At 55.3% G+C, this 26,039-nt stretch overlaps 8 protein-coding genes across 8 annotated transcripts; 1 reads left to right on the top strand and 7 right to left on the bottom strand.

The window, feature by feature from the left end:
• Positions 1-823: 823 nt before the first annotated feature.
• Positions 824-2,263, bottom strand: B0T26DRAFT_301144 (mitochondrial carrier domain-containing protein). The gene is made up of 3 exons (XM_060434259.1): positions 1,898-2,263; positions 1,098-1,806; positions 824-1,039 (listed from the first exon to the last, which is right to left on the bottom strand). Exons 1-3 carry the CDS (start codon positions 1,926-1,928, stop codon positions 883-885), a joined length of 897 nt encoding a protein of 298 aa, XP_060296462.1. The 5' UTR covers positions 1,929-2,263; the 3' UTR covers positions 824-882.
• Positions 2,264-4,646: 2,383 nt separating this feature from the next.
• On the bottom strand, positions 4,647-6,870 carry B0T26DRAFT_645235 (sulfur controller-2 protein; the record flags this gene model as incomplete). The annotated part of the gene is made up of 5 exons (XM_060437697.1): positions 4,647-5,533; positions 5,589-5,693; positions 5,766-5,895; positions 5,955-6,557; positions 6,646-6,870. The coding sequence occupies 5 exons, from the start codon at positions 6,868-6,870 to the stop codon at positions 4,647-4,649; spliced, it is 1,950 nt and encodes a 649-aa protein (XP_060296461.1).
• A 2,563-nt stretch (positions 6,871-9,433) lies between these two features.
• On the bottom strand, positions 9,434-10,978 carry B0T26DRAFT_675944 (uncharacterized protein; the record flags this gene model as incomplete). Its single annotated transcript, XM_060439905.1, has 1 exon — positions 9,434-10,978. One exon carries the CDS (start codon positions 10,976-10,978, stop codon positions 9,434-9,436), a length of 1,545 nt encoding a protein of 514 aa, XP_060296460.1.
• Positions 10,979-11,903: 925 nt separating this feature from the next.
• On the bottom strand, positions 11,904-12,935 carry B0T26DRAFT_675943 (uncharacterized protein; the record flags this gene model as incomplete). The annotated part of the gene is made up of 2 exons (XM_060439904.1): positions 11,904-12,778; positions 12,917-12,935. 2 exons carry the CDS (start codon positions 12,933-12,935, stop codon positions 11,904-11,906), a joined length of 894 nt encoding a protein of 297 aa, XP_060296459.1.
• A 1,034-nt stretch (positions 12,936-13,969) lies between these two features.
• B0T26DRAFT_675942 (uncharacterized protein) lies at positions 13,970-14,439 on the bottom strand (the record flags this gene model as incomplete). The annotated part of the gene is made up of 3 exons (XM_060439903.1): positions 13,970-14,070; positions 14,114-14,326; positions 14,376-14,439. The coding sequence occupies 3 exons, from the start codon at positions 14,437-14,439 to the stop codon at positions 13,970-13,972; spliced, it is 378 nt and encodes a 125-aa protein (XP_060296458.1).
• Positions 14,440-16,765: 2,326 nt separating this feature from the next.
• B0T26DRAFT_740949 (uncharacterized protein) lies at positions 16,766-18,671 on the bottom strand (the record flags this gene model as incomplete). The annotated part of the gene is made up of 5 exons (XM_060443907.1): positions 16,766-17,458; positions 17,511-17,778; positions 17,831-18,042; positions 18,104-18,383; positions 18,448-18,671. 5 exons carry the CDS (start codon positions 18,669-18,671, stop codon positions 16,766-16,768), a joined length of 1,677 nt encoding a protein of 558 aa, XP_060296457.1.
• A 3,253-nt stretch (positions 18,672-21,924) lies between these two features.
• B0T26DRAFT_300980 (uncharacterized protein) lies at positions 21,925-24,179 on the top strand. Its single transcript, XM_060434258.1, has 3 exons — positions 21,925-22,328; positions 22,402-22,513; positions 22,573-24,179. Exons 1-3 carry the CDS (start codon positions 22,017-22,019, stop codon positions 24,114-24,116), a joined length of 1,968 nt encoding a protein of 655 aa, XP_060296456.1. The 5' UTR covers positions 21,925-22,016; the 3' UTR covers positions 24,117-24,179.
• A 773-nt stretch (positions 24,180-24,952) lies between these two features.
• B0T26DRAFT_751696 (uncharacterized protein) lies at positions 24,953-25,818 on the bottom strand (the record flags this gene model as incomplete). The annotated part of the gene is made up of 4 exons (XM_060445420.1): positions 24,953-24,962; positions 25,037-25,293; positions 25,422-25,679; positions 25,810-25,818. The coding sequence occupies 4 exons, from the start codon at positions 25,816-25,818 to the stop codon at positions 24,953-24,955; spliced, it is 534 nt and encodes a 177-aa protein (XP_060296455.1).
• Between the last annotated feature and the right edge of the window lie 221 nt (positions 25,819-26,039).

Here is a 26,039-nt window from a genome sequence, read left to right as displayed (position 1 = left end):
ACAAGAAGCAGTACCATTGAATCCAATAAGCGCTTGAGTTTGTAAGTTCTTTGACTCTAAACACCGATCTATAAAATTTGACCCAGTTATCCAATCTCAAACTCTTTGCGATATTACCAACCTCAAATAGTCTATACCTTCTATATATCTCATTAATTATTGGCGCAGTTCGAAATAGGTAAATTAACAGCTGCCCTGCTTTGTGTAGCCCATCTCCCATCTAAAATCTAAGACACGTAAGATTTGGAACAAACGTTTGAGATCTAATCCCAGCAACAATACGCCAACACTCTAACACGCAGTGACATTCCATGCACAAAACACAGAGAGTATGGACCAAATATGAAAAGCTAGAACATGGAGAGAACAATAATGAAAGTGGTAATGTCTAGAAAATGTACTGATATCAAAAATACTCTTTGTCTCCGTGTCTCTCCGCCAACCCCTGTCTCATGGGCCCCTCGAGGTCCATCATCCATGATCTCGCCGTATCCAACAAGCAAGTAATTACGCGTATCCAGCCGCCCAAGCTTTTGCACTAGTGCGAATAGGCGTGGGCTATGTATGGTGTATCCAAGAAAGAAAAACAAAAGTTGAGCCTATGCCTTAGCCTCAAGGCTCGAAAACTGACGATCGCGAGGACTAAATTCAGGAAAGAAAAACCAAGGTGGCGGTTTCTAAATCAGTTTATGAAAAATCGAATGGCAAAGTTTAAACGGGGAAATGGGAAAACAACTCCAAAGACTAGATGCAGTAGAACATGAAGAACAATATTGTAGGAAAAGGGCTCCAAGTATGCATATATATACTGGCGGGGTTGGGAAGAAAGCGCATGCATTGGGCTTAATCAGGGAAGGAGGGGGGCTAAAGGGCTCATGCCAGTCACTCCTCGTACCTCTCCCCTGTCAAGATAGCCGGTTTGCTCTTTTCGAGCTTGTCCTTGAGAAACTCGTAGACGGTGAAGGTGACGGCCTGGCCAGGGGCGACGCGCATGATGCGAGGTGTGATGCCCTTGTAGAAGGCATGGAACCCCTCTTGTCTGTGTTGCCCGCAGTCAGCATATTGTCACTCTTTCTGCAGCAGACATAAGCACAAACCTGAACATCTCCTTCGAAATCCCCACGATGCGCTGCAGGGCAGTTGTCCCGGCGAGGGCTGGTGTCTTTTGCAGGCGCGTCTTGATGGTGTCGATCGGGGCGTTGCTGAGGGGCCCCATGGCACCACTCACCAGCCCGATCAAGGTGGTCTGGTAAGAGGGCAAGGACTTGGCATCGAGCTCCGGTTGCCAGCGTTGCAACCACTCCTTGAAGTACGAATAGGCTGTGAAGTTGACAGCCTGGTTGCTGCCCTGGCGCAGGGCTGTTAGCGAAACGCCGCGGTACAGGGCACCGAACCCCTCCTCCTTGACGACCGTGTACAGGGCGTGCGCAGCGTTGCGGTACTTGGGCACGTCGAGAGGGTCCGCCATGCTGTGGTACTGCGCCTGCAGCCGGATCTTGATCACTTCCATGGGTGTAACCACCGCAACCGCCTCGGTCACGCCCGCAAACAGGCCTGCCAAGAATGTTGACTGTCCCGAGACGTTGCCCGTTTGCTTGTTCGCCAGCAGCTGCTTATACCACTCAAACGACGTGAAGCGTATGGCCATCTTGGGCACGATACCCGTCATGACAGCTCCCAACCCTTTGTATAAGCCGAGAGGCGTCTCCTTCCGCGCGATCTCGATACCCGTGCGCAGAAAGCCGCGCTTTGCCAGGCCCGGCTGTCGCCCGCGCCGAGAGAGTTGCATGCGCACTTTGATGGTATCTACTCACACGATAAGAGAAGATAGATCAGCCAACCAGCCAGCGTCGTCAAGAAACACTTGGTACCCAGAGGAAGAAGAGAAGCCACATACCGAGGGGATGACACACCATTGCCTCCATCATGCCTGCTCCTCCGCCAGCTAATACAGTGCGCCAGCGCACGTCAGCGTATTAACTCGTGCGGCGCAAAGCTCAGAGCTGGGAGGGAAATATGCTCCCCCTTCTAACGAGGAAGCTCACCAATGAGGTTGGTCGCTGCAGATGGCGGCTTCTTGCGATCGCCATTGGTCCTACTCGCCATGGCTGGCTGCTGTGTATGGATCTAGGTAGAGGGGAGAGGTGGTGGCGTGTTTCCTCTGAACGGCGTCTAGAGATATCTTTTGCGCACCGTCACGTCTGGTGTCTGGGTAATCGTCTATCCAAAAAAAAAAGAAAAGCAGGCTTGGTGCTCCCAGAAACACTCGAACTCCAACGACTTGTCGCTGTCGTGATTTGGCCCTATTAACGCTTCGCGAGTTGTCTTCGTGTGAACTGACTCGGCGGGTGATAGTCGGGTTGCCCGTACTCTGACCAATTGAGTAAGAATGCTGAGGTGCAGTGTCGTGAATGTGTGCAGTAAAGAGAGAGAAAAGGAGACGATAAAACGACGAAGATGTAACCGGCACTTGAGCTAGAGACGGGACATGAGTCAAGTTAACAAAGAAAAGAACAGAACAATGGAGGACCCGAGGAAAGCGACCCCACAGCCCCTTGCTTTCCCGCACTGGAATGGGACTGGAGGAATGGGGTTAAAAACGGGGAAGGGGAGAAGCGCGATACCGGGGTATCAACACGGAAAGAGACGGGAGAGGAGAAAAAGAGTCTAGACGGGGAGAGTGGTAGCTTGGATCAAATACCTTCTTAACTTCGATGACACGGGACTCACGTAGCTGTGATGTAGAGAGACTTAAAACGAAGACGGCAGGGCAAAAGCTAGACACAATAAAGCACCAACAACAAGAGAACAAAACCCATTGCCAAAATAAAGCTGAGAAAGACAGACCCTTCAATAAATCCTAGCCGTTACTAAATTCCATCCATGCTAGGGGCAGCGGGAAGACTCCATGACTGGGTCCTTGGAGCCGAGTCAGAAGGAGGGGGAGGGGCGAGAGGAGAGACGATCATGCCTAGGCAAAAAAAAAAGTAGGCACGGATCCATGCCGAACAGCTCCCCTACCTACCCTACCTACCTTGCCCGGGGTAACTGGAGCAAGAGAAGCTGGTGGGCATTCCATTTTGTTTTGGCGCTTGGCCCGCGGCAGCCCGTCTGGGGGAACGACACGGTCAGACGGCGGGGAGGGGGGAGGGGCAAAAGGGTAGCCGGGGAGACGAAAAGAAATCGGCCCCAATCTGCAATCGCCATGACGGGGCGTGCGACGGGCGGCGTGATGCGGTAACCCGAGCAGTGCAGTGCAGGGCAGCGCTGTCAATGTCAATCCAGAGCAGCCAGCACCAAGCGAGAGATGGTCCGGCCAGGAGCAAATGGAAGGCAGCTGGAGCATGCGCAAAGAGACTGAAACTAGAAAGAGCAAAAAGGAGGCCCCAAAAAAAAACATTGCCGGGATCAATTGCCCCGCTGTCGGCGCAGCGGAGGCTCTTTCTGAGCTGCAGCGCGGCTTTCCCTGTCCAACCAAAACCGCCAGCCGGCTCCCATTTTGGTCAGACGGCAGCAACATCTGACAGCCGCAGACCGAGAGACCGACAGCGAGCGAGCAAGCAAGCAGCTACCTTAACGCCACGTCAACTTGTCATCTACTTTATTATCCCCCTTTTCAACTCAAACGCAGACACAATTTCCTCCGACCTTCAGACCAACCAACCAACCAATCAACCAATTAGCCACAACCTAAAGCCAAATCCCAGAAGGAAATAAACCCCCGGCGGATAGACCAGACCGGCCTAGTTCCCGTTTAATAATAATAAATAACAAGAAGAACGAAACACAGACTGGCCTCGTGACCAGGTCTGCTGGTTCTTGGTGAATGGAAACGGAATGGAGACCTCTTGTTTTGCCGAGCTTGTGATCTCGCAGTGACGTACCCGTCCGTACCTGGGCGAACCCCTCCCCCCCTGTCTGTTCCTTCCCCAGGCCCGAACACACGCTCCAGTCTCCACTGCCCCAGAGCGTTGTTAACCGACCGCAAGCCGAGCTTGTGATTTTGCGGGGAGCGCCCAGCGTCTCTGCCCCACCACAGCCCCGCATTCGCCTGAGGACCGACGAGTTCCCATCCTGCCGTTGACGAGCCGAGGTTCTCCTGCTCTGCCCTGTGCCGAAGAACGCCTCGAGGCTCCGGAACAAACTGACATAATACACGTGGTGCTGGCAACTGCTCGACCATGATTGTAATTTTTGACACTGCGCTACCAATGTAGTAACTCTCCCATCAAAGCGCAACTTTTCCAAGCCTCCTTGGCAAGCCAAACAAGCAAGGATAGAAAGATGAATTAACAGCGAACTGGAAATTTTTTTTCCTTAACCCGTAAAAATCATCCTTTCCATCCGTCCTGCCATTGTCCGATCCCGTCTTTATCCTAAATGCCGATATATCTATATTACTTTTTCGTGATACCCATCCCAACATGCAAATTCGTGTACTCTTCATGTCAGTAGTACGCCACCACAAAACCCCCAAGGAAGCCCCAGGATGCAGCCTTCGGTGAGAACAATAAAAACGAAACAGAGAATGGGAATACCAGAACGCCTCCAAAGCTACCCTTTGAACTCCGAACCAGCGAAAAAGAGAGAGCAAGAAAAGAGAAGCGAAGAAAAACCCGAACACCAACAATATGTTAAAACATCGTTCAGCTTGGAGTGCCGACTTCTGATCCATTCCCGACAACATCCTTGAAGGAATAGATTCTGACCTCACCGTCCTCGCTGCCGCTAGCCATGCGGCTGTCGCTGAGCCCGACGCATGTCACGGGGCCACGGTGGCCCACAAACGTCGCGTCGCACTTGCCGCTGCGCGGCTCCCAGCACTTCACCATTCCATCGTTGGCACCGCTGATGACACGTATCGTGTCGCCCGCAAGTGACCACACACCTTCTAGATGGCCAAACATGGTCTTCAGGCAACGACCAGTTGCACTATCCCAGAGGCGGATCGTGCTGTCCAGCCCGCCTGTTAAGAAGTAGCGTGGCGGCAAGGGTCGTGACGGGTCATCCACAAAGGCCTCGCCGTAGAGCGCCCGAATTTCATCGTCGCGAGGCGTCGAATTGCTGGAGCGTTCAGGTTGTGTAAAAGAAATGGACGGAGTACTTCCTCGCCCGGTCCCACTCGCAACCGAGAGCGTGTCTGTGTTATCCGCGGACCCAGTAATGCCCGCCGTCAACTCTTCGTCGGGCTCATATTCCGCAGGGAGAGGGAGGACTTGTTGAACATGTCCGACATGACCCTCGAATGTCCGGATCACCCGCCTCGTGTCCAGGTCCCATAACTTGGTCGTTGTATCGTCCGAGGCCGACATCACGGTTCTGCTGTTAATGTCTAGACGGGTACTGTTCACCCAGTCGCTATGGCCTTTCAGGCAAAAGGTCTCTTGCGATTTAAAGTCGAAGATTTTGACACTCTTGTCGATCGAGCCACTTGCGAGTAGCTGCGCGTCAAAGTGCACACTGACAATACCGTCCGTGTGGTTAATCGTCGAGATGCACTCGCCCGTGTGCCAGTTCCAAATCTTGATCGTGTCTATATCCCAAGTCAGTAACAAGTATATGCCGAGAAGGAAGGGCCATGACCATACTGTCTAGACTGCCGCTGATCAATTTGGAGTCGTCGAATTGGAGGGTGCGGATTCCCTTTTCATGCCCCCGCAAAGTCCGGATCTCTTCGCCAGTCTCCGTGTTCCCTGGCAAAAGGTTAGCAGCCGTGTCGCAGTGGCCTCAGACGGCACGGAAGGAGGATGAGGTGGTCAACATACAAATCTTGATGGTGGCATCGTAGGATCCTGAGGCAAGAATATTATCGTCGAGCTGCAGGCACGTCACTCCATTGGTGTGGCCTTTCAGTGTCATGACTGAGCACCGTCCGAACTTCCAGTTGTACCCGACCTTTAAACTTGTTAGCTGCCTGCGCTGCCTTCGTGCGGGCATTGGGCTTTCATATTTACCTGCCACCGGTCCTTGTATACCGCTTTCCAACTGCGCATCTTCGGCTCTTGGTCCTGCCGCTTCTCGGCCCCCTCGCCATTAACGCGGCGTCGCTTGCCGTTAGGCGTCTCCTCAGAAGTCGATGCTTGCCTTTTCCCAGCGGGGACAAGTTGTTGGCTTCCCGACTCGCGCGAAGAGTCCATCAACTCTTGCACTCTTCCCTGCGGGTTACTCTTTGCCATTTGTTTCTGTCTGGTGTAGTTCCGAAGTTTTCTCCTTTCTAGGAGGGGTAGACCCCAGCCACACTTTGTGCACTTTCTGTTGACGTGCTGCTCACACATGCGAACCCAGACCGCATCATCATCCGCCAACAGCCGCCATCTCTGACTGACTTGGGCGGCTTTTGTCAAGCTCACTGTGTCAAGGAAGCATAATATCTTCTGGGAAATTTCGACGGGGAGCGCAGTGATGAAGTCGATCTTGAGAGCCTCGTTGACCTCTCTGGAGACGAGCGACAGCTGGGGGAAGCAGAGCTGAGCGAGTACACCTTGCAGCATCAGCTCCCGGTGGCGAGCAGGAGCGGCGGAAAACAAAGACCACACGTGCGTGATAGCTTGTTGATCCTGAGTATCAAGTTAGATTGAGAAGAGAAGAGTCGAGGACGGCAGCGGGGAGAGGGTAGGTAGCAGGGTAAAAGAAATATAAGCACACCGGCGAGGAGAGTTTGTCCAGTTCATTCTGGATCATGACCATCTTGGCCTCGTCGGCAGCCCTCCGGCATTTCGAATCAGGTCGGTGCCGATAGCAGTAACGGCTGTTGGGTTCCTTCTCCCTTGCGGTCTCTTCGTTCTGTGGTTTCCCGATCGGAGCATAGAGGCTAGGGATGTGCTCCTTCAAGAACGGCGTAACCGTCTTCCCTATCAACGACGTTGACATGTTTGATATGTTGTTATGCGAGCGAGATCGTTCCCCCTCGACTGGCCGAAGTCGATCATAACTCTTGTCCCGGTCTAAACCTCTCCGACACTCTTGCTCCTCTCCCCTCGCGGAAACGGGCGCGGATTTGTGTGGCAAGGCGGTGTGGTCGGCTATGTGGTAAGCCAGCTCGGCGTCATTCGGGGGCAGATCGATGTCATATTGACTGGCAGGCGATGGATGGCCGTTGGTAATGGAAAATGAGCCGGAGCGTTCCATGGCAGGAACGGGCGAAGGCGTAAGCAGGGCGCGGTACTTGCGTCGTCAGGGAGTTAAATGGTGGCAGCAGGCATTGGGCTCGGGTGCCAGGGCGTGCCAGGCTCAGATCGATGGCGTGCTGACAGGGAGCAGGCCCTGTTGGAGGGCAAGAGCGAGGGTGTGTTAGAGATGGACGGGAGTCGGGGCGGTGAACCGTTTTCCTGCACTCAATGCGAGCCCGAGCAGCAGCACCAGGACGGCAGAGGGGCACGCAATGCGCAGCTCCCAACTCGCAATAGGGGAGGCCACGACGTCCAAGTGCCGATCCTGGGCGCTGGGCTGGGTATCGAGATATTGGACGGGCGTTCGGAGTATCTTGAATTTCGCCTCGGGTGAATCGCTCGAGAAGCAGCACGGCGAGATTTAACGAGATTATGATATAATCGCACAGGTCCAGATTGAATTTGACAGCCTCTTGGCGCCAGATGGGATGTAGCCTGGTGGGGTTTTGCTCGCGATCTGGGGGGGGGGGGGTTTTGCCTCGACAGGCACGGTGGGCAGGGCAGGCGTTGGTGCAAGAGACTGGCAGAATGGCGAGATCAGAGCGGGTGGAGCTCGAGAGGACCTTTTTTGTTGCTTTGCTCCCAGAATTGCGTTATCGCTCGTCAGCTGGTCCGGGCGCGCGCCTTGCCCGCAACTTCGGGTGCGGGGAAGTTGCGACTGTTAGCACCTACAGCCGCATGCAAATCGGAGGCTCAAAGAAAAAGAGTGCCGCTTGTACAGCATCGAACCACTTGACACACGGCGCTGAGCTGGTTCCGGCATAGACTGAATCTTTATTCTTACGACAGCGTCACCTAATTGCACTTCTACTTTTTCCAGAATCACAATAGTGTCTCTGGCTCCCAGAGCAACGGGTCGAATGCACACTCGTCTGTGGTCTTGCACTTCTTTACCGTCATGTGTTGTTGACGCTAAGCAGCCCTAACAGGAGCGACCCGCTGAGTATAATTGTGGACCGCAATCGGCTGCATCTGTCACGTGGTCACTTCGATGTCCTGCCCAGGTCCCTGTTCAAGGTTGCGGGCATCTGTTCTGACCCGCCGCCTTCGGAGAGAACTGGTGAACCGCGCGGTACCGCCCATGAATCACATCTCCCACCCACGTCCTTCGCAATTGATGGCGTTTTTCATTTATGAGGCTTTTTTATTTCATTGACAGAGGACGTTGACTTCATCCTGGTGAGGTTTCTAAGTGACAGATAGGTCGTCCTACGATTTCGGCGTGGGGGTGCCTTTGGGGCTCTTCAAGCCTCGTCTTCGCCCGGACGAACTAACCCACACGCTTCTCATCAACCCCACTCTGTCTATGGTGCATTTCTTGCGGAGACCATGGTGGAGACTCAACACTATCCCAATTTCCACGCTTTCCAAGTCAATTGCACATTGCTGCACCTTTTCAAGTGGGGTCCAAACCAAAGCACGCCTTATGAAGTTCCATCTCATCTTTCCAGCAAGGCTACTCGGTTCAACGGTTTGAAAGACAGGGGGGAGGCTTGTTCGCCATTAAGGGGCAGCAGCACCCCCGCGGGAAGGCTTCCCATCAATTGTGCATGTCTAGCTGCATGCGCAGGTTTTTCAACATGAAGAAATCGGTCCCAAAAAGTGCACAGTTCCGTCTGGAGCTCTAATGTTGGCATCGGAGGCAGGTCTAGGCTCGGTGTTGTTTGTGCCCGGCCGTAATTCAAATCCAATCCGCGGTAGTGCATTCGCCGCTTTCGTTCATTTCCTGGAGGCTGCTTGAAGTTGAGTGACATTCGAGAGACCTGAAACCTTTCCTCCGGTATCACGCCATCCTCTTGGCAAAGCTGAACCCCCACCACAATGGGCTCAAGGGCAACGGATCTCGCGGATCTCGCGGATCTCGGGCAAAATGACCCACTCCCCGGCCGGCTCGGGGAATTGGTTCACCGTTGCCTCAAGGCTCTCGGAGTCCTGATGCCAGATTCGGCCGCCTTGGAATTGGGGCTGCGTCTAATGAGCAGCTGAGCTCGTTATCACCAGCCAAGATCGCCTAATTCAGCCAAACGATCACAAAAAGAAGGCAAGGGCAAATATTGACCATTGACCACTGAGCCAAGCTCTCGCGTGATCTCGTTACCACCCCACTCGGCTGGAGAGAAGCAGCGAGAAATTAGTCATAACTCGAACGAGGTGACGGCAGATGCATTCACAATCTGTATCACGTTGTTCTAATCCCAGTTTCATTGGTTTGTTTCTACACGTGTATCTCCTTCGGTGCCGCTGACTACAACACCCAATGGACATCAGTTGCCAAGAATCGCCGTCGCGTTGGCCATCATGACGGGGTCATTCAGCAGCTCCACCGCGATTTGAGCAAGTGCTCGGGCAACAATCTCGGTCTGCGTGTAGCTGAAATCGGTACCGGCGAGGTCACGGAAGGGCGGTTCGTGGTTGAACGCGCAGTGGGCTGTGCCAGGCGGGCAGATGCCGAAATTTGGGTGGAAGACGACACGGTCCGCGCCGATGAGTGCCTTTGTTGTCGGATCCACCACCGCGCCTTGCAGCCACGAGGCGTCTGTGGACGCCGGCGCAAACGTCGAAATCCCCCAGTTCGTCTGCGAGCCGTAGTCGGGAGTCTTGAGCAGGTTGATGAAAACGTCGGGGATGAAGGGCGTCACCTCGAGGGCCGGGTACACCGTGTCGGTGCTGATGGACGCGGCCAGGTTCCCAACGGTCGCCGTGACAACGTCGAGGACCGAGTCCAGGTCGAGCGTGAAGCGCGAGCGGATGTCGAAGGTGATGTCGAGTGCCGTCGCCGTCGTGTTACCGGGCAGGTAAAAGGTGACGCCTTGCTGCGAGGACAGCGCCTGGAACGTCTTGACGGTCAGCACCAGCGGGCCCTTGGTGCTGTCCGATGCGTGGCCGCCGGGCCCGAAGCTAGTGAGATTGACGCCGCCGTCGCTGTCGAGGGTGGCGGTGAAGGTGACCCCCGGAAACGTGCTGTCGAGGATGGAGGACACGGTCTGTTGCACTGTCTCTAGCGACGAGCCGTTGATGCCGAGCGAGATCTGCGACTGCACAATGTTGCATTCAAACATGCCCACGTCCTCGACCGCCACGGCCGTGGACGACGTGCCGGGTAGCCCGGCCGCGGCCCGGTCGCTCACGGCCACGAGCGCCTCGTACGCGCTGCGCACTACGTCGTTGTGCGAGCCCCCGCGGAAATTAGCAATCGCGTTGATACGCGCGTTCATGGGCTGCACGGCGCTGGTGCTGGTCGGGTGGGCCATAAACCAAACGTCGACACCGTCAAACGCGCCGGCCTCCAGCAGCGTGTGCTTGCCGGCCTCGCTCTCTTCGTCCGGCGTCCCCATGAGGACGATGCGTGCGGGAATCCCGAGGTCGATCACAGCCTGCCTTGCCATGCTTGCCGCCGCCAGGCCGTTCAGCGCGATGTGGTTGTGTCCGCATGCGTGCCCGATGCCGACGAGCGCGTCGTATTCCGACATGAAGCCGATGACGGGCAGCGGCGTGTTAGGCGACCGGGCCGGCACGGTGAACTCGAACTCCAGCCTCCACGCCGTGGGCATGCCGAACGCGTGGGGCGTGACGATCCATTCTCCCGGGCGCTGGGTGGTGAAATAGTCCACGACGAGGTCGTGGGCGTGGTGCTCGTCGAGACCGATCTCGGGGTTGTTCCAGATGTCGACTGCGATGTCCTTGAGATCGGGGAAGACGTCGGCCGAGATGGCCTTGAGCCGCGTGGCTAGCGTCGACACGTTGGCCGCCAGTACATGGCTGGCCAGCCCTGAGGCCAGCAGAATGGACGAACGTCGATTGAAATGCATCGTGGATTGAAAAGTTGGCTCAGTCCAACTCGCTGCTTTCTTCTCCTCGAGACCTTCAAATCAAGATGCAGGAGACATCTCTTATACCTGCTCGGCCGGAACTTTCCCGTGGTGCCCCGTCGTTGAATATTCGCCGTTCAACCCATAACCTTTCCTTCATTCGCAGGTAGATATCCGGTAAATCCGGATCCCCTTGTCCTTATCCTTGCACTTGCACAAGACTTGTTGCGGTGTGTCTAGTGCTTATGTCACGGAGGGGTTTTGCTGAGTTTAGTTGTTGAGTAAACAGTTTTGATTACAGTGAGGACTTTCTTGGGCTCACATTTGGAATCGAACTCCTGCTTCCTGGGGTGCGGCTGTTGTTGAGCAGATTATACTAGGCTATATCCATGTTTCCTGGGAACTAAATGGGTTAAAGACGTGTCTCTGACTGTGTCCTCCCTTGACTGTCATTCCCGGGTTCTTCGCTTGCAACTCGGAACTTGATATTCCCGACATGGCTCTGCGATGACCGAAGAGCCGACTCCTCCGTCATTTCTTGCCCAAGATGGCACGTTCTGCTTATTGTTGCACGGGTCCTTAGTAACAGCAGTAATTCGGCCGACTTGCTGACTGTACCCTGACGACAATAATAATCGGCCATGCTAAGATCGATGCCACGGTAGCATCACATGCAGCCATTTTGGGAGAGGGCAATACCACGGGGTCCAGGACACGTAAGATACGAGATAATCAGCAGTTCAGCACATCACTTATTAGTTTCGGAGTCAAACAGGTATCAGTATGGGGGAAAACGCAAAAGAGAAAAAAAAAGAATTCAATTTAGGTATAGCTCACAGTCTATTACTTCGCTCAACAGTGGATTACACTAACGTGTGGCTATAGCTCCCGTTATCAGAGCCATCATCAAACCAGTCATGTGCATCTACCACTTGGAGTCATCATCATCAAGAGCGATCTCAACGGCTTCATCGTCAAAGCAATCCTCTTCAGTCATGATGGGGTGCGTGTAAAACGAGCCAGAGCTCTCCGCCGCCAGACCAGTGTCGATCCAGGCGGTGCCCCAACTAAGGCGCATGGCCTCCTGCACCTGCTGGAGCTGCAGCGCGTTGTTAAAAGCGACGCGGAGCACATTGAAGGCGCGGTCGCGCGAGTTTCTGACGGCCAACTCGCCCAGTGGCGTCTGCGTCGGCGCCAGCATCGCGTGCTGATTAACCAGCCTGTACGGGGCGGGCGAGAAGGTGGGCGAGACCAGAAAGTCCTGGGCGAGGTTGAAGGCGGCGCGCGTGCGGTGCTCGCGGCACGAGTTGCAGGCCATGGGCACCTGGCCGCCCTCCTCGAGCGTCGGCGGGACGTGCTCGAGCGCATGCCGCACCGTGTGCGAGACGTCGACCACGACGGGCGCGACGGCGTGGGGGCAGAGGTCGCGGCACCGGAAGGCCAGGGACGTGTTGCACACGGGGCACTGCGCGGCCTTGCCATCTTGGGTGGCGGGGTACTGCTGGTAGAGCTTGTCGAGGCAGCCCTGTCCCATCATGTGGCCGCACGGCAGCACCGCGGCGGTCTCCTCCCAGCTGCGCACGCACCGCCCGCCGTTGTGCACGTTGAGCATGTTGGGCAGCGCGAGGGGCTTCTTGCACAGCAGGCAACCGGGCACGTCGGGCAGCGCGGCGCCGGGCTCCCGGGACAGGTGCCGCTTGAGCAGCGGCCAGAAGGCCACGTCGGTGCTTCTCCTCTCGTGCGGCACTGCGAAGTCGGTCGCGAGGGTTGAGAGGTCCAGGAAGGTTTGCTGCACGGACTCTGGGGTGATGTTAGTAGTCAGATCCGGGGAGGGTTCAGGGGGGGAATCGTCTGCCCAATCGATTGTATTATGATGGCTTGTAGGGGATGCCTGATGCCAACCCTGGGAGGCCTCGTCGTTAGCAAAATCTCCATTACCAGAATAGTTGGGTGCCATGGTGTTATACTTTGAATCAATGGCCGCGACTAAACGGTGTCACCTTTCTTCGTGTGAACTATGTCTCTTTTTTTTTTTTTTTTTTTTTTAGAAAGGAGCAGATGCAGAGTGTGTGAAGAAGGATACAATGCGACTTCAAACGGTGCGCACTCTGCTGCTTGAGTTATCTCTCTTAAACCCGTTTACATTCGTGTACTTATACAACTAATTATTCCCAATCCTGTATACAAAATACTAGCACCCTTGTCTGAGCACGCAATTGTTGACACCTGCTGCAATGTTCACAATACTATTGTCTAGAATAGAGCTGGAGAAAGACCGTTTGTGGTAAACCTGGGCTTTGTGGTATGATGAGCCAGACAAAGCACGATGGGCTTCGAGTGCCTTTGATCTCTTCGATCAAATGGGCAGCATCATTAACAAAGGCTTCAGCTCGTCTTCATCTTAGAGACCAAGCCCAAAGTACCAATTAGACGAAAGAAAGAAGAGGAAAGTTGGAAGGGCTTGTTATCATTTATGTACCTTATCGAGGAAAATATCTCTTTGTTCCACGTCCTCGGAGGTAAAACAGCATCGAAAGAGGGCGATTCCACACCACTAACACGATTTCCCAAGTTCAAAACGAAACTTGCCTAATTAGGTCGACTGGCGACGGTTACATTCATTCACTCAACTCCCACGCAAACTAATACTGGAATCACTTTGAATCGTTGTACACTCTCAATATCTGGTCCACATTATCAAGGGCTCTGTTGCCACTGACTCTCAATGCGACTTTGGCCAACCACTTCTTGAAACACCTGGTTCCATGTCTTAAGTCCAATTTCAGTTATCTTCCCAGAGGGTTCAACATAACCACGCTTCCAGCCAGATCCCCGGCCCCTTAAGTGTTATCCAAACTAACAAGGCCAGACTGCTCACGATGGTATAGTAAGTTCGCAAAAGTCCCATCGCTGTTGGCCCTCATTCTGTGGCCAATCTCTGTGGCTCGCGATAATACCCGGCCAACCCTTAAGAGCTATAGTGTTCTCCCATCAGTTGCCAAATGGGTGTATCCATCCCGGTTGCCTGCTCCGGTCGTCGTGCCGGGCGATCTGAGTTTGTGTCAAGGAAGTCTTCCAGGAATGCCACTCATCTGCAATCTTCAAAGTCCCTCGCATGCTCTAATCAAGGCTTACTGCTTGGCGCCTGATCCAGTGCTGGACCCCTGGCTTCCGCGCCGCTGTGCGACGCTGGCTTGTTCGTGTCGGAACGGTGAGATGAAACACCGCCCGTCATGCTCGGATGGTGCTCGCGCGTGGGCCATGTGGTCGGGAGCGCATCTGTTCGCTTGTCGGAGACGGCTGCGGGTGGAGGAACGATGCCGAAATCAGCGCCCGCGGCACACAAGACTGTGCTGAACCCAAAGAGAGAAATAAACGTAATGCGAGAGAAGCTCACGCTCAGCATCAATGTTCGTTGCCCGTTCAAACCCTTTCTTCATAGTCTCCTTGATCTTCTCCATCGTAGATAAATCTTCTCGAGAGTCTCGAGTTGCTTCGGCAGTGTAGGCAACGGTAAATTGCAAAGGTAAACTTGTCGAAGGTGTGCATGACAGGATTAGAAGAAATACAGAAGAAAAATTAAGAAGCCTAAACTGTTCTGATGTAATCGCTATATAGGTATGGGATACACATCTTTGAAGGGTGCGCCATTTTTCCCCATTCCATGTTCAGTCGCCGCCTCTCGTCGGTGTGATCTCATCATGATACCTTGTCCCAAAAGGCCCACATAACTACCTGCTTCTTTTTAACTCGACCTGGGTTTGCTGAACATTAGATTGGTTGAAGGTTTCTTGACATCGTCATACTTACGCAAGCCCAATAACCTGGGCCGACAAGTCAAATCTTAAGAGGAGGAAGGAGCTTCCCAGGGATGGCCCCAAGTTCGGCGACAACCAAAGCAGATTGCTCTTCCCAACTCACACTAGTCTCCTGGTTCTTTCCGCTTTCAACAACCTCGACCACACTAGCAATGCCTTCCACACATTATGGAGCTGCGTCCACAAACCACGGCCAAGGCATTCGACTCTCCATGCCCCGTCTTCAAATTACCCGGGGGACGCGACCAACACGAAAACACATAGATACACGAACGCAGCCAATCCTCGCCTACAACCGACTGTCCCTCTATACCGACATCGAGGCAGTGCTATTCACGTTGTCATTTAATCTCTAATGGATTTTACGCTACCCGAGCCTGTGGCTATTCCTGATGATTCAACAATCTCCGATGATTCAACAATCTCCGATGATTCAACAGTCTCCGATGATTCAACAGTCTCCGATGATTCACCCATATCCGGCAACAACCCAAGCTCTCTGTCATCCGAAGCTGTGGGCGTATCAGCCAGCAGCAGTTCTGAGCCCAACGCGGCCGTGCCACCCATCAACTCGCGAGACGACGACGTCGACGAAGAAGGGGAGGGAGAGAGTGCTGCAGCAAGAACCTCAAGAAAGAGATCCCTCTCGAAAAAGGGGCTCGACCGAGAGGACACGCACTGCTACAACATCATCCGCCAATATCTACAGACGCGTTCCGGCACCGCACCTCAGCCAATATGCCCAATATGCTACGACGAGTTGTACGTGCATGGCTTGCCGGAGCTGGAAGTGCCAATGGGAGAGCCGAAACACGCCTATGTGTTACCATGCTCGCACATGTTCTGCCTGGCGTGCCTGACTAGCTGTCTGCGAAGTCAAGGTATAGGAGCAGACGAGCCGGCTATTTCCCTTGAAATACCCCAGACACCACCGAGGGTGGTGGTTTCACATATCGAAAGGCCGACCCCAGACCCAAACCTAGAACGACAGCAAGACTCGTATCGCTGCCCATTTTGCCGGTCCTCCTTGAAGTTTCCCCGTTGTTAGCACTATGTATCGCCGACAGCTGCGCCCACGAAACCAGGCCAGAGTCCCTCTCGCGTGCCGCTGACGACCAGAATCGAGGGCGGCCAGATTCCCGGACGGTGCGATAACTGCAAATGGGATAAGGCGCTTCTCAAGTACCTTCCTTCCCTTTGGGCGTTAATCGTACATTTTCTGGATCCGCATAGCGAGTCACCAAAAACTAGCAATGACGGTACCACCAGTAGCCAGGGGCCTGTTCCCGGTGTGTATTTAGCTGTTTGGAACACGATGATTCATTCTTGGAAAGGGTCTTTGATCGAACGGTCGTCTTGGGGGAAATGCGTGAATCCTACCTTACGGATCTACCTGAGTGAGGTCTGACGAAACATGCACGAGGGTGTTAATATTGGTGATGCCAATTCGACATCTAGGAAAGTCGTGCCCGGGATGCTGGAGGACAAGACATACAGTCGACATACAGGTAGATGCACAGCGGTATGGTTAACTAATATAGATATCAGAGAAGCGAACCACGCACGAGTTGTGTATTTTGCGGATTGCCTGGAGGGCAAGGCAGAGATCAGGTCTGGAGCGGACAAAAGCAAGTAATAGATATCTTAACTGGAGACGCGTCGAGACAAGAAGCTCGTTGATTGGCAAATGCAAAACCGCGTGAACCAGGTCGCAAGGTGGCATGCTTGACAATGAACTATGACTGGGGCTGGAACATAACCTGCCGCGTTTGTGACAGCAAAATATTGCGGGGGTCTACACATATGGTATTGTATTGACAAGATGAGTGTCGGGGCATGGTTAACAGAGCAAACTACCCACGGCGACGGAAGGTTCAATTACGGCTTCTAGAACGGCAAACTCTTGAGCAGGGGGTTTAACACGTTCGCGTATGGCGGAGCGTGGTCTCTGGGCGGCCGTTGGGGTTCTCTATGTTCCCCAGCGCTTGATGAGGTCGTCCTTCTTCGCGCTCTTCCCGCGCACCTTGACAAGGTTCGCGCCAATGTCCTCTAGCCTCACGCGGGCATTTTCCAGCTCCTGAGAGAGCACGGCAATGGATCCGTCGATCTCGGGGTCGACTAACCGGACCTGGCCGAACGGGCTCTCGGCGAGGACCGATTCACGCGCCATCTGGATTGCTCGCTTCGCGTCGGCTATTTGCTTGATCGCGGCGCTCTCAAACGATTCTTGGACATTTTGTGCAACGTCTTTCGCTTTGGCCTGGCGCTCAGCCAGGGTCGACGCTAGGACCTTGACCTGGGCTTCGGCTCCAATTGCGCATGATGACGCATCCTCCTGTGAGAGGTTGATAGCAAGGGCTCTGAGAATGTCCTCGAGTGGCGGGCCGTCGCCTCCTAGGCCTGAGGAGCGTCTCGGACGAGATCTTGGCCCGGGACGGACCGGGGATGCCGGGTTGCCCTGGTCAATCGACTTGCGCCGCGTTGGAGATGCCCCAAGAGTCGGACGCCGTTCTCTCTTCGCTGGGATTGGAACCTGCGCGGCCAACTCGGAACGTGCAATGTTGATAAGGGCGCTGGCTGCGACCTGGTATGCCTGGAATGCCTCGACTCGGGTCGACAAGTCTTGCACGTGATCGAGGAGATAGTCCAGACAATCGCAAATCTAGCATGGCGTTAACAGAAGCGCGGATTTTGGGCGTTTGCGAACGACATACATATCTGACCGCCTGTTTCGATCTCGCAAAGCTTTGACCATTTTCCGTCGCGAGCTTTTTAAGGGCGGGTGCAAGGAACTGCTGCTCGGCAGACATCTGGGCCACAGGGAGGATTTCGGCGTACAGCGATTCGAGCTCGTCCTGGAGGGCAGAGACGTCGTCGGCTGAAACGTGTTTGGTGGTGCCCGATCGTATCGATGCCTCGAGAGACTCGAGGTAGGTGCGATCGAGTTTTGTTCGGATGCCCTCCACGGTGAACTTGATCAACCTACTACAGCATTAGCCTCTCGTTTTTCAGGGTCCTTGCAAGGCCTGCCAACCTTGCGCATGTCTCACGTAGCATGACGACATCGTTTTTCACCTCTGTATCTTCCGTGTCCAGCTCCCATCCAAGTTTCTGTAGACTCGAGAGGAGCTTGTCGTCGGACTGGAACAGGCCGGCCACGGTCTGCTGGAGGCTCGCCCCGTCGCCCTTGCCCTGCTGCTCCAGCTCGACGACGCTTAAGTGCAGCGACTGAGAAAGGTCTTCGACCTGGCCAAAGGTGTCAGCAGACCGCAACCTGGACTAATCGGCCGCCCAAGTAAACACTCACCGCAAGTGCGACAGATCTGTGTTGTGTTTCCCATTTCTGGGTCTGGCGCGACTCGATTTGGAAGCGCGCCTCGGCAGCCTTTCTGGTCCCGCTAACGAGGCGATCGAGGGCCTCTTGCTGCTGCTTGAGGGCCTCGGTCTGTTTGGAAATAGCATCCGTGCATCTGTTCAGCTCTTCAATGGCATCCTTGATCTCCTGGTCGCTGAAGGACTGAACAGCGCCAAGGTCGGTGGTTGCCGCTAGCTCAGCCGCCAAACCCGCCTTCTCAAGCGCTGCGAACCTGACGGCGGTGGCGTATCAGCGATTGTTTTGGCAGCACGGGCAGACAAGAGGTGGTCCCCTACTGGTTGAGTTCGTCGACCGAGAGCAGCGTGTCTGAGGTGAGATGCAGTGCGACCCAGTCCACGAGGCCACCCGGACTGGAACTGGAACTGGAACTGGAACTGGAAGTGGCGCTGGCTTTGGCTCTGGCTCTGGCCTTCTCGTCTTCCAACGCGACCCTGACCGACGCCGCGTCCAGAGACGTGTCGTACGCCCGCAAAATCTTAACTAAGGACTCGGAATCCATCTTGGACCCTTAGGCAAGGATTGCACAAGCTGGCAGTCATATCACGCAACAGGGACCGTGTATGATATGGCGGTGCACGCAGGGTGAGAGCAAGGGGTGTGGTGTGTCGTGAACCGCGTGGTTCTCCAAATGCGGATGTTTTGACTGAGGTTGATCCTTGGCTTCGGGACCTGGGACGACAGACCAGACAGAACCCCTCGCTCTGCCCCACCTTCCCCAGCAAATAAACGCCAAGGCCCTTTCCTGAAGCCTGGGTCGCTTGAATGAAGAGCGCCAGGCTGCAAGGAGCACGAACCACATGGCCCTAGCTCCCGACGCCTAGACCCGCCGCCGGAGCAAAAGCAAACAGTTGTGCTGCTGAGCACGGCGTCTTCTGGAAATCCTTGTTACGTCCGTAGCAGCGCTTCTCCTAGAGGCCGGACTGCGATTTCCCGGATTGACCAGCGCGCGCTCCACGGGCACGCGCCTTTGCTACCCAGCATCAAATAACTCCGCATGCGGAATATTTATTACTTGTAAGGATATGGGCATGCCTCCGCGAAGCGAAGCAGCCACTGTGCGGCAAAACGATCGAAGGGAAACATTTCGGACGAGACAGGAGAGCGAGTGACGGATGGCTTGCCAAGGGCAATCAAGGCTCCCGAACTTATCAGCTGGAAATGCATCCGGACGAGCAGCGGTGTCCTGGTCAAGTAGCAGCACTCTCTCTCCGATTCAGGGTCTGAATTGTTTCTCGACCAGTCGTGGGCGACTGCGAGTGACGCGAGGAACCAGGACCAGGACCAGGACCAGGACCGGGCTAGGCATCGGCCGTTAGACCCCCCATGCTTGCTCTCAACTACTAAGTCGGTGGACGACATCCGTCCCTTTCTGCGAGCCGCCGTCCAGCGCAAGTGAGAGCACCGGGCGTGTAATGGCAGGAGTCATTTAATCGCCAACGGACCCCGAAAATGGTGGAGCGAATGGCATTGGCCGGCCCAGCTCGGACCGTGCCGCCGGAGAAGGTTGTTGGTAAGAGCTGCCGGAGGGAGCACGGCAGCTTTCGGGCGGGGACGGGGGACGGACTCGCCGATGGCCATCTGCCCTGGGTATGGAGATCGGACTGGATTGCCCCAGATCCCCTCGGCTGATCATGCCTCAGACGCCAGAGGGGGAATCATTAACCATCCGAGTGAACTCTGGCAACCCCCAAGCAGCACAAACCAAGAGCCATGTGGGCAGGGGTCTGTGAGTTTCCGACCCTGAATCGCCTACCTTACTTCCATGGCCTTGACAAAGAACCCTCCCTACTTTGCCTACTTATTCGCCTGCCTCTCTTGCTTAGGGGGAGGTAGGCTCGCGATGTGAAACGTTTCCTCGATATATGTTCTTTATTCCAGCCCGCCGCCAACGCACAGCGACCCTCATTTTGTGTTAGACGAAAACGTGGTGGCTTTGGCAAGCATGGACCAGGAAGCGGCTTGATGCCAGCCAACCGTTGCTTCAGGGGCGGGAAGGTGCATCTTCTAAATGCCACAAACCGGAGCCACGCTCCTTCTTACTGGACTGCCCGCGGCTGCAGGCCTGCATTTTCCGCCTGGCCGCCCTTTCTATTCTGTTTGCGGCCACCCGCCCTGGGCAAAGAGGCTGCCCGGTACATGCTGGCCTGGGGCTACCTAGCTTGGGTAAGGTAGATTGCCCGGATCGGGTATGAGGGTCGATGGCTGCTGGCACGCCCAGGAACGCCCAGCGCGGGAAGGCGCGGCTCCTGCTTCCTGCTCGATTGTCATATCACATTTGACATATGCTAACGTAGCTCTGCTGGCCAAGGTGCAGGTGCGATATGCTCCCCATGCTATGGGTACCTCGCCCCCCCAAAACAGAACGCGGACGGCACAAGTACTTCCTTCGGCAAGGCAAACACCAAACGCAGCTCGCATCTCCCAATTGCAACCTGTGCCGCCGTTTGGATGCGCCAAACGGTGGCAAGGCCAGACGACGGGAGGTGTGGGCAAGCTGGGGGCTGTCTGTTTGCGGGAGGCGCTATGGTGGCGTCGATGTCGTTTGTGCTCGGCTCGCTCCCGAGCCCTGCGGATGGATCTTGGGGCAGGGGAGACGGGGGCGGTCTGCCCGTCATCGTTTTGACAGTCAAGACATGGAAGTCAGGTCGTCTCGCTTGGATGCGTGGGGCGGACCGAGCCTCCACATACCACACACTACCTACACACTACCTATACACGACACGACACACCGCACCGCACCGCACCGCACCGCACAACCACATATCCTCGCCCTCCACTGCTTCTCGGCGCAGGGTCCTCGCACTGCGCGCGCACTGCGGCAAAACGACGGGAGACGTCACAACTCGAGCCAACAGTTCCCTGCCTCGCCTTGGGCCCTGCTCTCTTCTCAGCTGCACCACATCGATAGGACTGTCGGGGTCCGCCCTGGCGATCAGAGGACTTCCAAGGTTGGAGTACCTGCACTGTGCACTGAGGTGAGTGCATGAGGGTGCAAACACGGACACCTGAGCTCGCTTCGTGTTTGGCGCGAGGTTCCTGGTCCTTGTGTCCTCGCCTGTTTGACCACAGCCATGCAGGCCATCGCGGGCCCTGGCCAGGCGGATATGTGGTCAGGAACCGCTGGCTACGGTACGGGCCTGGCACATGTTCCCCCAGAGCCAAGCTCCCAGAATAGGCCTTCCTCACCGACATGTTGACGTGTCGTCCGGTTACATCATCCGCCGCCATGCTGTGGCCCTGCCCGGAAAACGCAGAAACGCACCAAGCCTGTCCGGCCCGCCCTTCCCATCCCGCCCATTCGCTCGATTCGCCGATGAGCTCTTAGCTGCGACGGTGTGACTGGGTGACAGCTTCGTCACTGTCCAAGGATAATAGCACCGAATGACCCCTGATCAGCAAGAGCACAGCGTCCGCGTCAGGATAGCTCCGCCGCCGTCGGCTGGAGATTGGGAGGCGGGCGGGCGGCTCTTCCCATGCCGGCAGCTCCATGGTGCCGGGCAGCAGGGAAACGAGAATATCAGACGAAGCACCTACTAATGCTAAGGTCGGGCAGCAACCACATGGTACAGGGCGTACAAACGCGACACTCTGTGCCGCGAGGGCTCCCTGCAGTGTGTGTCCCAGACACCACGAGGTGGCCGTCAATGCAGTCCCCTTAAGTGCGACCTCTTGCCTTCACTTGACTACTTCTTCCAGCTCTGCTTCTGGTCATGTCTCACTGCTTGGCAGGTTCACAACTGTGTGGAAAGCAAACACATGCTCCCGTCAAGCTGTGGCCTTTTCCTTATCATAGCACGAACATTTCCTCGATTCTCGCACCGCTGCCGTGGTGCTGGGTTGCGAGATGACCATGCCGACCCCCCTTCCTGCGGCCTTCCCGCCTATCATTGACATGAATACCACGACGCAACAGCCGCGGTCGGTGCGCCGGCGACTCGTCCATCTACTATCGAGACAATGGGATGGGCTACTGGCACTGGTCATTGTGGTGGTAGCCCAGCTGCTTATGGCGGGTATTCAGTACTTGCTAGACGGGAACCGCGTTGATCTCCCCCCTTCTATCCTCGCCATGGCCGTCGTCTTTATGGGATTCGCCGTTAGTGGCTACTTCCTTCCGGGCGTTGACAAGTTTTATCAACGACGGCTACGTTGTTCGGTAGGACCCGCCCCCCCACCTTGACGGGAGTCGGTCGTTCTGGTGCCTTGGTTGTGGTGCTAACCCGGCACAGGCCGATCTCCTGAACCGCCACATGTCCATTGGCTTCACCATACCATTTGTCATGATCTGCCGGAGCCCGCTCGCTGACGGCCGGACTATTGGGTTGATCGTTTTGTGCTTTGGTAGGTCAATATAACAACATGCCCTGGAGTCCTAGAACGGCTACTGACTCGCACCCTAGTTCTCACCGGCGTCTTAAATACGGTATTTTCATACTTCCTTGCTCTGCCGTTGCAGTGTATCATGGTACGCTGGGACAAACGCTCTAGTGACCACGCAGACCCTGGTGTAGGGGTTATAGACGGGCGACGAGGCCAAAAGCTTCGAGGGCCGATCAGGTCTATATGTGACGTTGCATCATTGGATAGCTGTTTAAAACCCAGCGCAGACGAGGCCAGCGAAGAGGCACAGCCTGAGGAGAAACATTCTGTGTCGCAACACGAAGAGAGTTCGCCCAGACACAATCGAGAGAACACCAAACGACCGCCCAGATGGAGCCAGAGCCGCCAATGGGCCCTGCGGAATCCGATGTTGATCATCTGCTGGCTTCTCACGACATTTGTTGGCATCCCTCTCCGATATGCTATCCATAATGATGCGGTTCTATCAACGTGCCTCCTATTCTCGATATGGCTGTCTTTCCTTGCCATTCAGGTCGGGATCAAATCGAGTCAGCGACTCCGCCCTTGGCTCCGCGCGCTTCTGTGCGGCATGTTCAATGCGGTTCTATGGACGTCCCTGGCGATGATCACCTATGTCTTTGTGGACGGCGCCATCAGCCATCGGTCGCTCCCCTCTATGCTGGACACTTTGCAGAGAAACATCACGTTCTCGACATTCTTCCTTCAAGCCGTCAGGGGTGACTCTCTCGGCCAGTCTATGGCTGCTGGAGACATTGCCCTGTCTATCCTCAATGCAGGCCTGGTGTCGTGGGGACTCAAGCTCTACGAATACCGGCAGCAGCTCCTCTCGCGTGCGGGACTCACAGTATTCACGGTTTCATCAGTTGTTGCGTTGGGCAACGTCGTATGCGGCCCGCTGCTGGCATACGTCGTGGGCTTGGGACCTGCAAGCCGGGATCTCGCTTTCGCTGCACGCAGCGTCACCCTTGCCCTCGGCAGCCCCGTCATGACTAGGCTCGGTGGTGACATCAGCCTCAATGCGACTATGGTGGTTATTAGTGGCATCGTGTACCAGATGGGTTTGGGCTTTGGTGTGGGTGTTTGGCTAGAGCAAAAGGTCATTTCAGTCTCACGTCGCCTTACCGCGACCAGAACTGGGGAGTCTCTCCAGCAACAGCAACAACATCAACAACATCAACAAGAGGTCTGTGCCGCCGCCGCCTCTCCCGCCGCTGGGCTGCAAGCTACCCCAGGCGCAACCACTACTACTTCTACCTCGTCGACCACGCCGCGCGTCGATTACGACACAGAGGCACAGCAAAAGTGTGCTGCCGCCGCAACAGTCGGGTCGGCCCGTGCCGGCAGTTGCAGCGCGGCCTTTCGCCGAGACACGGGCGACCCCTACCAAGTCGCCGCAGGGATTACCATCGGCATCAACGCCGCCGCAATGGGCACCGCCTACCTTTACGAAACGAAAAGCGACGACGCGCCGTTCGCTGCGCTGTCGATGATAGCGCTTGGGGTAATGACGGTGGTATTTTCCACCATCCAGCCAATTGCGCACTGGATCGTAGCAAAGGTCGCCACTGGAGACCTTGCCTGATCCGAATAATTACGAGTGAACAAAATCAGTTTTGTAATTTTTTGAGGCGTACATAGTTCGAAGCATGCAGAAGAAACGGGGGCAGGGAAAATAGTTTTCTTTTTTTCTTTTTTTTAATCTTTCTTTTACGATTTGAGACGGAATATATAGCCCAAGCTCCTAGGCTCCTGGAGAGTCGGGTGGGATCGGGCGGAATGGGAAATATGTCGGATAATGAGATGATGAGTTCGACGAGAAACGAGTGTTGGCGATGACGGAGGTTTCAGCTTGGCATTTATATACCCCTTCCAATTTTCTAGACGGACGGTCGAGCACCGGCTCCCGTGGTTGGTAAAAAAAAACAAACGGAGTTTTTTGCTATGCATCATTTCACACTACAGCGCTGAAAAAGGAGTTGTCGGGGAGTTCTAATTCTGTGAGACCCGAGTATTTTTTTTTTCCACAACACGGAGTACATGCCGAACAGCAATTCCTTGGCTGGAGTACGTACAGCGAAAAAATAAAACAGGAATGTAAGAAGAATAGCAGGAAGTCCGCCATTCTCTCTCGACTAGTATCGCTCCCATACACTGCTACGCTAAAGTTTGTCTCTCCCCGCACATAAACCCCCCTAGGCTAGCAACAGAGAGAGCTTCTCCAAAGGGATTCACGCCAGCCGCGGTTTGCCCCTTGTTGCCCTACCAACCCATCCGAAACTCGAGAAGTTACTGAGCTTCCTCGATAAAATTCCCGCTGTCCTTTCCTGTTTTGTTTCGGGCTATTTTGGTTTATTTTGTATTGTCCATTCACGAAATATTGAATCAAATGAGGTGGCTTCGCTGAAGGTGGTGGCGGTATTACTCGAGTCTGTGACGAGCAAGCAGAAGAGAAAGTTAGAGATATGAAGTCGAGGGGAGCAAGTTGGGGGAATGGATGTGGACCTCTCGATCAAGTGCAGCCCGCTGGCCGTGTCCACGACGCCTGAGATTTGCTCGGGCTTTAGCGCAAAAGCAGCCTCCTCAAACTCCTTTTGCATGTCTCCGGGCCCGAAATAGCCCAGGTCCCCCCGCTTGCGGGCACTGCTGCAGTCGGACTCGGTCAGCGCCAGCTCGCCTAGCGTGATCTCGCCGCTCTGGATGCGCTGCTCGTAGCCCTTGATGATGTCGAACGCCTCGTCTTTGGTGCGCGTGATCTCAGACTGGGGTTGCGGGGGTTTGTCAGCCATTGCCCACTGCTTACTCTCTCTGAGGGACATGCGCGCGCCCCTCACACCCGCCCAAGGCCGCGACGCGCGACTACTGCCGCTCGCTGCCGGTGCATGTTTACCTGTCTCCAGCTCGACGGCCGCCGGCTGTCCCTGTGCTTTACGAGCAGATGCGCCGCCCGGATCTTACCGGGCTGCGCCCCCTCCGTCACCAGGCTGCCGCTGTGGTACTTGGCCATGTACGCCTTGAGCTTGTCCACGTCCGTCTCCGGGGGCGGCTCCCATCGCGACACCTTCTCGCGGAAGTTGAAGTAGTACGGCAGGTTCTTGCTCTGGCTGTGGCGCACCTCCCAGTCCTCGGGCAGACCCGTCTCGAGTTGCTGATGGGGTTATTGTTAGTGTTTTTGTTGTCGCGCCTCTAGCGGGAAACAAGGCGGCGGCACGAGGTGGCTAGAGGCAGGAAGAGCCAGGCACAGGTAGAGGAACGCGGGGTGTGCATGTTAGACTCACGTCGCTCATGATTGATTGGTCGCAAGGGGAAGTTTAGTTTTGTTTCTGTGGAGTGGTTGATGATACCTCTCGGGAGCAGAGCGTCTGGAGGCAGGGCTGCAGGATGGCGTCGTGACACAAGATAGCAACCTGAATGCTGCTCAACTTCTCTCTGGGAACGTCTTGGGAAATGCGCGCCAGCCGGTAATGGATGGATCTGCAGCTATGGAACGATAGAAGACCGAAACGCA

The sequence above is a fragment of the Lasiosphaeria miniovina genome (assembly GCF_030549165.1).
Source record: "Lasiosphaeria miniovina strain SMH2392-1A chromosome Unknown B0T26scaffold_4, whole genome shotgun sequence".
In the NCBI taxonomy this organism is placed as follows: domain Eukaryota; kingdom Fungi; phylum Ascomycota; class Sordariomycetes; order Sordariales; family Lasiosphaeriaceae; genus Lasiosphaeria; species Lasiosphaeria miniovina.
This window is presented reverse-complemented; position numbering and strand designations above follow the sequence as displayed.